General features: G+C 38.3%; 1 protein-coding gene across 1 annotated transcript; it reads left to right on the top strand.

Moving 5' to 3' along the window:
- Positions 1-2,485: 2,485 nt before the first annotated feature.
- LOC106336012 (ABC transporter A family member 2) lies at positions 2,486-6,975 on the top strand. The gene is made up of 15 exons (XM_013774719.1): positions 2,486-2,854; positions 3,002-3,233; positions 3,316-3,671; positions 3,759-3,854; positions 3,928-4,131; positions 4,213-4,372; positions 4,449-4,675; positions 4,781-4,898; positions 4,994-5,070; positions 5,171-5,260; positions 5,399-5,542; positions 5,649-5,957; positions 6,053-6,133; positions 6,222-6,398; positions 6,474-6,975. The coding sequence occupies exons 1-15, from the start codon at positions 2,486-2,488 to the stop codon at positions 6,798-6,800; spliced, it is 2,967 nt and encodes a 988-aa protein (XP_013630173.1). The 3' UTR covers positions 6,801-6,975.
- Positions 6,976-11,467: the final 4,492 nt, after the last annotated feature.

The following is an 11,467-nucleotide window of genomic DNA, read 5'->3' as shown; positions in this document are numbered from 1 at the left end:
CATCCTCTGCTCGTCCAATGATCACCTATTTCACCTCCTTTGAGCTCCAAACGTATCCAAATGTCCCCAAGAACTCCATGTAGCACTCCAACACCTGATAAAGACTCATGTATGCAAAATGTAACCTAAACATGGCTAAATCCTAGTCTATATGATCAAAATGCACATGGACGAATGGATAAGATAATGGAAATATGCAAGATATCAAAAACTTATTATGATTTAGTGTGTAGTAGTGTTAAAAATTTGTTTACGAATTTTCAAAATATTAAAAGCTATGTTTATTAATATAACTCTGATTTAATATTTATGTTTTTTTTTATAAAAAAATATATACCCATTTAAACAAAAATTTACAAATATATTTACAAATATAAAAGGATGAAAACTGAACTATATGAAATTATGAAAATAATAATCCAACTTTAACATAATTTTAAATCATTGTTTAATTTAAAATAATAGATATAATTTAATGTATCAAAAATAAATATTTGAAATAATACAAAATATTATATATGAATTCACATATCCAATTAAGATGGGAAGATAATAATACATAATATATTTTTATTATACATAAAAGTTACAAAATAACTTAGTTTTTTTAATTATTTTAATTTAATTATCACGTAAATTTTTGTATCCGTGCATGAACATGAAAGAATCACCTAGTATCAATTATTGAAAACACGAATAAAATACTGTTTTATTATTGTTTTTTCAAAAAAAAAAGGAAATTAACATAGGAACTTTCGTATTCACTTACATGGAGTGATCCCCACGACTCCATCGACCTATAGACAATAAAAAAGTTTTGTTTTCGTAGGATATTAATTATTTTTTAGATCTATACTAATATTGCATTAGTTATTACGTGTGCGCACCATCGATGTGATTGATACGCGCTTTTCAAAAAATCTTTCAAATCCTTCCGAGAAGCCAGTTACTTGGAGGACAAGCAATACATGGTCCGACGAAATACTAAAATGCAAGAAAAGAGAAATGTTTTAGTAATTAGACGGTTGCTATCCAGTAAACATAAAATAAGAGTTCATTTTTCGGGAGATGAAGTTCTCCTAGCACTTTGAATCTTCGGATTGAGCTTGGAAGGTCACAGCGAGGCTCCCACACTCAACATGCACACAGAAGTAAAATGAGTTTTAAAAGTAAATATTTTTCTGTTTAATTTGGAGGCCGAAGTCCAACTAATTTTCTAAAGAGATAATACCAATGATAAGTCTGGTTCGAACAAGGTTTAAAACATGTTTCCATCTTCGCCAAATTAAACAAATGTCAATTTAATTCTTAGTAGGATTCAGACCCAATATCAACATATTTATGCCTTTCCTCAAATTTTCCTCTATCACCAGTGTACAACCATTTGGTTAAATCGTTGCTGCATCAAATTACACACATTGCATCGACACGTGATGCAAACCCATATTATCATCTATTTGATCAACATGACAAAATTTTATTCACTGATTACGTCTCTGTTACTCCATCTCATATGTTTTATAGCAACTCACACGCTAACTGTTATAGAAAAAATAGAAATAACTTGTTTACCTGCATCAGTTCAAATTATTTAACAAAATTGATGTTATAAAAGAAAAATAATTTAATAAAACATACTAATATTTTAATTTATAAACGGGGAAGTTTTGTTCAGGTAAAATAAGATGAATACAATTTTTGTCACGATGCTGACATAAATCGACACATTATTTGACCTTCCATTTTTTAGATAGAGAGATTTCTTTGACTTTCAAATTAATGATTTCAGAAGTTTGGACATGGCCCTGTTGGACTATTCCATATTATATGTATCACTAATTAATTTCATTATTTTTCTCGGTGTAGTTGAAATCTACCAAAGCATAATTTAAAATGTTGAATATCAACGATTACTGCGCGCCTATATTAAGATATCTATTCACATTATTTAGTCTCAAGTATAAAAGAAATATACCATTATACAATAATTAATATAACTTTATTTTTTTAAAAATTATAAAAACACGTATATGTTAAAAATATGAAAGGAACAAGAAATTGATTAGAATATGAATATTTATTTCTTATTTTCAACGCCAATATTTATTTTAAAAAACTTAATAATACTTTTCCTACATCAAGTAATAAATAAGCAGATAAAAAATGTACTTCAAACTGAAAAATATTACAATCAGTTTGAAGTTAATTAATTTAATCCTTTATATTTTCGAATAGAAAAATACAACGTAGTTAAGTATAAGGGGGGTTTTGTGAGAAGTTATCTATTGCGAGGAAGTTTCCTAGGCGAATCTGAGTAGCAGCAAATTCGTAGTTTTCTAAAACTCCAAGGGTACAAAATAAAAGAAAAAAAAAAACAATCGTCTCCCTTAAATGGTTTCGTCATCAAATTAAAATCGGATCACAGAGTGGAAGAGAAAGAGGGCCCAGAGAGAGAGAGAGAGAGAGAGAGAGAGAAACGGCGGTTATGACGTTGCAGAGAGGTTTGGCTCTTCTCTGGCAGCAGTACACGGCTCTTTTCCGCAAAAACCTTCTTCTCTCATGGCGGAGCAAGCGCGCCACGTTCCTTCAGCTCTTCGCTTCCTTCTTCTTCATCCTCCTCATCTTCTGTATCCAGGAGGCTATGGAGAAGAGCTTCGCTTCCTCCACCGCCCTCAAGACCGTCACCGATCCCTCCGCGCTCGTCTCTCCGCCGATTCCGCCTTGCGAGGATAAGTTCTTCGTGAATCTTCCCTGTTACGACTTCGTGTGGAGCGGAAACGATTCGCTGAGGGCGAGAGACATTGTCAACGCCATTCGTGCTAACAATCCGGGCAGGCCGATCCCGGAAGACAAGGTAATGTGTTAAGTTGTGTTTTTTTTTTTTGTCTTTAATCAGTTGTCCTTTTTCTAGTGATGTGATAGAGAACCTTTACGTGTTGTTTAAGAAAGTGGAATCCAAATGTGCGTGTTGACCATTTGTGTGTGTTGTGTTCTGATTCAGGTTCTACAATTCAAGAGTCCTTTGGAAGTAGATGCATGGCTCATGGCGAATCCATTGCAAACTCCAGGAGCTTTGCACTTTATGGACAGAAACGCTACAGTGATGAGCTATGGTATCCAAACAAATTCAACTCCTGAGATGAATCGGGGAAGGTTCGAAGATCCCACCTTTAAGTTCCAGATACCTCTTCAAGTTGCTGCTGAGCGTGAAATCGCTAGGTCCTTGATAGGAGGTGTGATGCATATGCTATGAATCTTTGTGCTTCTGGGTTCTGGGAACAAAGTATTTGAATTTTTTACTACGTGTTTCTGCAGATCCAAAGTTTAACTGGGTTGTCGGATTTAAGGAGTTTCCACATCCAACTATCGAAGCCGTTGTTGCGTTGGACACAATTGGGCCGACTTTCTTCCTTGCCATTGCCATGTTTGGTTTTGTTCTTCAAATCAGTTCTTTGATCACTGAGAAAGAGCTCAAACTTCGCCAGGCAATGACGATGATGGGTGTTTTTGACACTGCTTATTGGCTGTCATGGCTTACATGGGAAGGAATTCTTACGACAGTCTCAGCTCTCTTGGTTGTCCTGTTTGGAATGATGTTTCAGTTCGACTTTTTCTTGAAGAACAGTTTCCCTGTTGTCTTCCTACTCTTCATGCTTTTCCAGTTAAATATGGTAAAACTGAAGACCAACGTTTCATATATTTAACGACTTATGTTTTCTGTTTTGTTATTTATATCTCTGTTATGTGTGTGCTGCTAGATTGGAGTAGCATTCATGCTATCAGCTTTTATCAGCAAATCATCTTCAGCGACAACTGTTGGATTTTTTGTGTTCCTGGTTGGCTTTGTGACACAGGTTCGGTTCTCAATGGATCAAGTGGGTTTCTTCGAATTGCACAATTTGTTACTAATCATAAATATCTCTGCAGCTTGGAGCATCAAGTGGGTTTCCCTATGCCAAGAAATATTCTCAAACGATTAGGACGCTTTGGTCACTCTTCCCACCCAATGCCTTTTCTCAGGGTCTAAAGATGCTTTCTGATGCAACTTCAACTCCTCAAGATCCTGGCATTAGTTGGAGCAAGAGAGCAGTATGCGGACCCAACGATGACACTGATTGTGTGATCACAATTGTACGTCTACTATTACAATAAACTCCATTTAATAACTGTGTCCTATCGTTCTCTGATCATTACTTATTTGGTTTTGGGCAGAATGATATCTACTTGTGGCTTCTTGGGACATTCTTCTTGTGGTTTGTTCTGGCTCTCTACTTTGACAATATTGTCCCAAATGCGTCTGGTGTGAGAAAATCTGTCTTTTACTTTCTGAAACCTGGTTACTGGACCGGTAGAGGTGGCAACCGAGTGGAAGGTAATTTCTCCTCTGTCTTGTTTCCTATGTTCTACTAGAAAGATGTATCCTAATTAACCGTTTCCGCCCTGAGCAGAAGGTGGAGTTTGTAGCTGTACTGGTTCAGCCCCACCTGTGGATCATATTACCCCAGATGACGAAGATGTCCTTGAAGAGGAGACTTTAGTTAAGCAACACTCTATAGAGGGCTTAGTGGATCCGAACATTGCAGTTCAAATACGTGGTCTTGCAAAGACTTATCCTGGGACTACGAAGTTTGGATGCTGCAAATGCAAGAAAACGCCTGCTTATCACGCTCTCAAGGTACTCATACTTTTTACGTTGGTCAACTGCGTTTTAGGATGAGTCTCCCATGATATGTGTTTCAACTTTTACTTACCTAATTCTTGGAATATAAATATAAATCAGGGGCTGTGGATGAATATTGCCAAAGATCAATTGTTCTGTCTTCTTGGACCCAATGGCGCAGGGAAGACAACTACTATCAATTGTTTGACAGGCATTAATCCAGTTACCGGTGGTGATGGTAAGAAGCCTGCACTTTTTTATTGTTTTTGTTTCGTGGAAGCTAGTGTCTTGAGCATTTCACCATACTGAAAACTCTTTTATTGGCTTAAACAGCACTCATCTATGGGAATTCAATAAGAAGCTCTGTTGGTATGTCCAACATCCGTAAAATGATAGGAGTTTGTCCTCAGGTCGGCCATTTTCTGTTGCTATCTGCTTAAAATGATATACTTTGGGATGATTTGATATACGCCTAAAATGATTAATGGCATTTTATTATTGCTTCCACAGTTTGATATACTCTGGGATGCATTGTCGGGTGAAGAACACCTCCGCCTCTTTGCTAGCATCAAAGGGTTGCCACCTGCATCGATTAATCCGGTATGTCACTCAAATTGTAGAAACGCGTTGGTTGGTTTATTTAACAGTTTCAAAACAGAACAGATGGTTTCTAATTTCAAATAAAAACAAATATTGCGCCTACTTTGTTGCTTAAAATGCTTCTTCACGGTCATGCAGATGGTTGAGAAGTCGCTTGCGGAGGTAAAACTGACAGAAGCAGGGAAAATCAGAGCAGGAAGTTACAGTGGAGGGATGAAACGCCGACTCAGTGTTGCGGTTTCACTCATTGGTGATCCCAAGCTTGTCTTCCTAGACGAGCCGGTTTGTTACTTTCAACCTTCCTATCTAAGTTGTAACACTTAATTATTCTGTTGACATTTTGTTTATCTAAGTTCAACTTACTTTTTTTGCCTTGCATGGATCGCAGACTACAGGCATGGACCCGATCACAAGGAGACACGTGTGGGATATCATACAAGAAACCAAGAAGGGTCGCGCCATTATACTAACGACACATTCGATGGAGGAAGCTGATATTTTAAGTGACCGAATAGGGATAATGGCTAAGGGTAGGCTCCGCTGCATTGGGACCTCGATCAGGTTGAAATCCCGCTTCGGCACAGGCTTCATTGCTAACATCAGCTTCACTGAAAGCAACAACCAAGAAAACAACGTCAATGGTGAAGCTGCTGGTGCTGCAGAATCACGCGAGCCAGTGAAGAAATTCTTCAAAGATGTGAGTTTGTTTTAGCAGCCTGTACATGTTTCTACATTACAATGCGGTTAAATTAGACTAGCTCCCTCTGAGCTGTTATGATATTTTCCTTGCAGCATCTCAATGTCAAACCAGTAGAAGAAAACAAAGCCTTCATGACTTTTGTTATACCGCACGACAAGGAGAATCTTTTGACAGTAAGCATTATAGAGAGAATTACTACCTACCATGGAACTAAGTGTAAGTGATTTTAAAACTCATTTACTTTCCTTAACAATGATACAGAGGTTTTTCGCTGAGCTGCAAGACAGAGAAGCCGAGTTTGGAATCTCAGACATCCAACTTGGTCTCGCAACTCTTGAAGAAGTCTTCTTGAACATAGCAAGAAAAGCTGAACTTGAAAGCGCTGCTGTTGATGGTACAATGGTCACTCTCGAACTAACATCTGGCCCATCCGTCGAGGTAAAGTTACTTACATCTCATAAACTCATATATCCAAAGATAGAGAGACTTATAACACCAGAGCTTATCCTACAGATACCGGTCGGGGCAAGATTTGTTGGGATACCAGGAACCGAAAATGCAGAGAATCCACGGGGAGTAATGGTGGAAGTGTATTGGCAACAAGACGAGTCGGGATCATTGTGCATCTCAGGACATTCCACGGAGATGCCAGTTCCTGACAATGTTCCTGCGACAGACCCGGTGGCACCAGGACATGGCGGAGTAAGCTTGTTGGGACGTAGAGGACGGAGACAACAAGTTCAGGGGATTGTGATTGATCCTGAGTTTGTCGGCGGCTCCGCTGCTTCCCGACGTGTTAGTAGAAGCGGTTCCTTTGCTTCCCAACGTTCTTCACTTTGAAATGAGAATCTAACAAACACCTGCAGTTCTCAACTTACCGGACTCGGCTCTGTTATATTCTCACACGAAAAACGAATTACAGGTTTGTTTATTTGAATTGTGTGTACGTGATTATTATGTAAATTAGATGGGTGTTTGTGATCTAAAACTAATATTTATACTGCTATTATGTTCATTTCATAGTATGATTTAAGATCATGAATAAATATGGTTTAAAAAAAAAAAAAAAAGAAAAAAAAAAAGAATAACTATGGTAGGGTTCCACATAGCTAAGAGGTTGTGTTTAGGAATTAGATTGGACTCTACATAATCGTATTGGTTAATTATACCTATGTATAAATGCATATACAGTATATATATAAAGGTTTAGCCACAGCGGGACTCTACATTTATCGGTCTTGATCCTTCCGATGACTGAGATACAGCCAAAAAAAAAAGTAGCATTGTACTAATTGTGTCTGAAAAACAAAACCAAAAGTGGTTTAAATTGACGTGTTGTTTATAGTGGTTTCTGGATGAGACGGATTTAGAAACTTCGATCCATGGCGATTTCAGTTTTGCTACTCAACGAACATGCCAAATTAGCTAAATGGACATATTGTGAATCAAAGAAGAAGGGAACACACTTTTCTTTTTCTTTCATTTTAACTTCTTTTCAAGATAGATGGAGTTTTGATGCAAACCACAAACTCAGAACATGAGTGTTAATTTGTGTGTGGTCCAAACAATAACATACTATTTCGGAGATATCAAACTGTCTACACCCGGATCAAACTCTGAAGAACTCGGATATGATTAGTTGCCGAGTACTCTTAAGGAAAAACAATCTCTGATTTCCCCAATATAACTCTTGAAAGAAGCAAGAATTTAATCCACTCTTTACAAATCACAAGAATCCTTGAAACTATACAAAAGATGCATGAGTGAACATAAATACTCTCATCTTGAGCAAGAATATTAGATATATTCTATGAGCAAGAATATTAGATATATGAACAAGTTTTGAAATTATGAAATATTTGAAAATAAAGTGTCTGTAATAATATTAGTTTAAATTTCCCTCTGGTCCTAAACCATGCTTAGATCAAATATATATATATGAACTTTGTCGCTGGACACTGGTATAGTTCCTAACAAACTATACTTTTTTATTCGGCTGTATTTTTTAATTTTTTTTCTTTGTTTCAAACTTTCTTGGCGTCCTTTTTTCTTTATATGTCTGTATATATGTTCGTGAAACTAGAGAATAAAATCGGTATGTTTTTGTATTTTCATAAACATAAAGAGCTTTTTATATATAGGGAATTACACCGTCATAGAATAATGGAAACACTAGATAAAGAAAATACAAATATGGAAATAGTAAAAATCATAAACCATAAAGGAAAAGGTAAAGGTGGCCGACTCTATCTCCTCTAGATCGTGGCCGACTCTCTCTCCTCTAGCATTGGGCCGGTTATGAACCGGACCGGTTATGGACATCCACAATATGATTTATAACACTCCTTCTTGGATGCCATAACTATACATGGATTGTAATACGCTTTAGATGTTGCCTCATTAAAACCTTACCAGGAAAATCCAGTGGGACAAAACTATGGTGAAGGAAAAAGAGTACAACACGTATTACTCCCCCTGTTCTGAACATCACTGAAGGTCTTTCAGTCTACGCATCCCAAACTGATGCGTGAGCTTCCTGAACGTGCAAGTCGGAAGTGATTTGGTGAACAGGTCGGCTGAGTTGTCGCTGGAACGCACTTGGACTACTTGGACCTCGCCGGCTTTCTGTAGCTCGTGCGTGAAGAAGAACTTAGGCAATATGTGCTTCGTCTGGTCTCCTTTGATGTAGCCATCCTTAAGCTGAGCAATGCAAGCTGCATTGTCCTCATACATCACGGTTGGTGCGTCCTTGCCTTCGGTCATCCCACAATCGACTCGGATATGGTTGGTCATGGACCGTAACCATACAGACTCGCGGCTGGCCTCGTGAATAGCCAAGATTTCCGAGTGGTTTGATGAAGTGGTCGCGATCGTCTGCTTCATGGAACGCCATGATATGGCTGTACCACCATAAGTAAAGACGTAGCCGGTCTGTGATCGAGCATTGTGAGGATCCGAGAGATAACCTGCATAAGCAAAGCCAACTAAACCTTCTTTGTTATGGTTAGTTTAAAATAAACCCAAGTCTTTCGTTCCTTGCATGCAACGAAGAACATGTTTAATCCCGTTCCAGTGCCTTTGGGTCGGACAAGAGCTAAACCTAGACAGTAGGTTCACGGCAAAACATATGTCTGGCCGAGTGTGGCTGGCCAGATACATTGAAGCTCCTATAGCACTGAGATATGGCACTTCGGGACCAAGGACATCTTCATCGTCCATCTTAGGACGGAACGGATCAGTGTCCAGGCCGAGAGACCTCACGACCATGGGAGACTCGTCCATATTGAATCTCTTGAGTACCTTTTCTGTATATGACATTTGATGCACAAGGATTCCATCTCTTATGTACTCAAGCTGTAATCCCAAACAAAACTTTGTTTTTCCAAGATCTTTCATCTCGAATTCTTTCTTAAGATATTCAACTGTTTGAGAGATTTATCCAGAGGTTCCTAGGATATTCAAATCATCAACATACACTGCTATAATCACAAAGCCCTGGCCGAATTTCTTTATAGAGATACAAGGGCTGATCGGATTCTTGTATCCTTCTCTCTCTAGGTACTCACTTAGCCTATTGTACCACATTTGACCTGATTGTTTCAATCCATAAAGTGACTTATTCAACTTTATACAGTGTTGTTCTCGAGTACTCGATTTGTTTTTCAACTCTATACCCTCTGGTACTTTTATATAAATCTCATTATCCAGTGGCCCATATAAGTATGCAGTTACAACATCCATTAACCGCAAGTCTAAGTTTTCTCTTATAGCCAGACTTATTAGGAATCTAAAAGTAGTAGCATCCACCACTGGGAAGTACGTCTCCTCATAATTTATTCCTGGTCTCTGTGAGAATCCTTGGGCAACAAGCCGTGCTTTATATCTAACGACCTCACCGTGTTAGTTTCTTTTTCTCACAAAGACCCACTTATAGCCGACTGGTTTAACATCACATGGTGTCCAGACTATTGGTCCAAAGACATCTTTCTTCTTTAAAGAGTTAAACTCCACGTTTATAGCTTCTTTCCATTTGATCCAATCTGATCGTTGAGCGCACTTATAAATAGACGTGGGTTCATGATCCTCATTATCATCCATGATTTCAAGTGCTACATTGCATGCAAATATATCATCAATGTCGACATTCTTTATGTTCCATTGTATCCCAGACAAGACATAATTTATTGAGATCTCATTATCATCAAGACCTTCAGTACCTTGAATCTTGGCGTCCCAAGAAACATGATTAGATACATCAGGGCCGGCGCATCTAAGATCTTATGATTGGCGCGATCGCTATTAGGGTTTTGGGATCGGCCGCGGCTAAGTCTCGGGATTTAGGGACGGCCGCGGTCGTGTCTAGGGTTTCAACAACCTGGGTTGGATTATCTGCACCTTTCTTAGTTTTCCGAGGGTTCTTATCTTTGGAACCTATTGGTCTACCACGTTTCAAACGTTGTCTAGACTCTGTAGCAACTTGATTGTGCCCTTCTTGAACATTAATTCTTATTGGTGCATTATCAGCTGGTATATATGACTTAGTCACTCTTTTCGGGTCATCAAAGGAATCTGGCAATTGATTAGCTAGCTTTTGTAAATGTATTATCTTTTGGATTTCTAAATCACATTCCTGAATCCGAGGATCTTGCCAAGATAAGGATCTTTGATTCCATGTAATCTCTTCTACCAGATTATTGCTATCTCCCCCTAATGTTGGATGTTCGGATTCATCAAAGTGACAATCCGCATACCTGGCCTTAAATAAATCACCCGTAGTTGGCTCAAGGTATTATAATCGTGGGGGAATCATATCCAACATATATCCCCATCCTCCTTTGAGGTCCCATCTCTGTTCTCTGTGGTGGTGCAATTGGAACATAAACGGCACAGCCAAATGTCTTAAGATGGGATATGTCTGGCTCATGACCCGTAAGCAATTGTAATAGGGAATATTTATGTTTACTAGACGGTCTTATACAAATCAGTTCGGCCGCGTGCAAGACCACATGTCCCCAAGCTGTGGCCGGAAGCTTAGACCTCATAAGCAATGGTCTAGCTATGAGCTGAATTCGTTTTATGAATGATTCGGCCAAGCCGTTCTGTGTATGTACATGTGCCACGGAGTGTTCCACACTTACCCCCATGGACATACATTAATCATTAAACGCTTGGGACGTGAACTCACCATCATTATCAAGACGTATAGTCTTTAAAGGACTTTCTTATAGCCTTTGGCCGATCTCTATGATCTGAAGGAACTCTTTGTTTCCTTCGCCCTTAGTCTCAATATGAAAACCATTCATTCAAATGTCTTAAAGCTTAATAGGCTTCTCTTAGAGCTGGGTGAATACAATGCATCAGATATCTCTAGATGCGTACCCTTAGGTAACAGGATGTTAGCCTGGCGGTAGACTTCTATGAGACTGGCTATACCCAGAATGATACTTTAGAGACTTCATATAAAACTTTCATTCATTAATAAAATAAGTTCAAAGCAATCAAAACAT

Source organism: Brassica oleracea, chromosome C3 (genome assembly GCF_000695525.1).
Source record: "Brassica oleracea var. oleracea cultivar TO1000 chromosome C3, BOL, whole genome shotgun sequence".
NCBI lineage: Eukaryota > Viridiplantae > Streptophyta > Magnoliopsida > Brassicales > Brassicaceae > Brassica > Brassica oleracea.
This window is presented reverse-complemented; position numbering and strand designations above follow the sequence as displayed.

What these genes read in the sequence shown, in the direction of transcription:
- LOC106336012 (XM_013774719.1), top strand. Translation starts at nt 2,486, where the DNA reads ATGACGTTGCAGAGAGGTTTGGCTCTTCTCTGGCAGCAGTACACGGCT. An exon ending in TCCAGTTACCGGTGGTGATG is followed by an intron (nt 4,899 to 4,993) that starts GTAAGAAGCCTG and finishes TGGCTTAAACAG; the next exon opens with CACTCATCTATGGGAATTCA. An exon ending in TGATAGGAGTTTGTCCTCAG is followed by an intron (nt 5,071 to 5,170) that starts GTCGGCCATTTT and finishes TTGCTTCCACAG; the next exon opens with TTTGATATACTCTGGGATGC.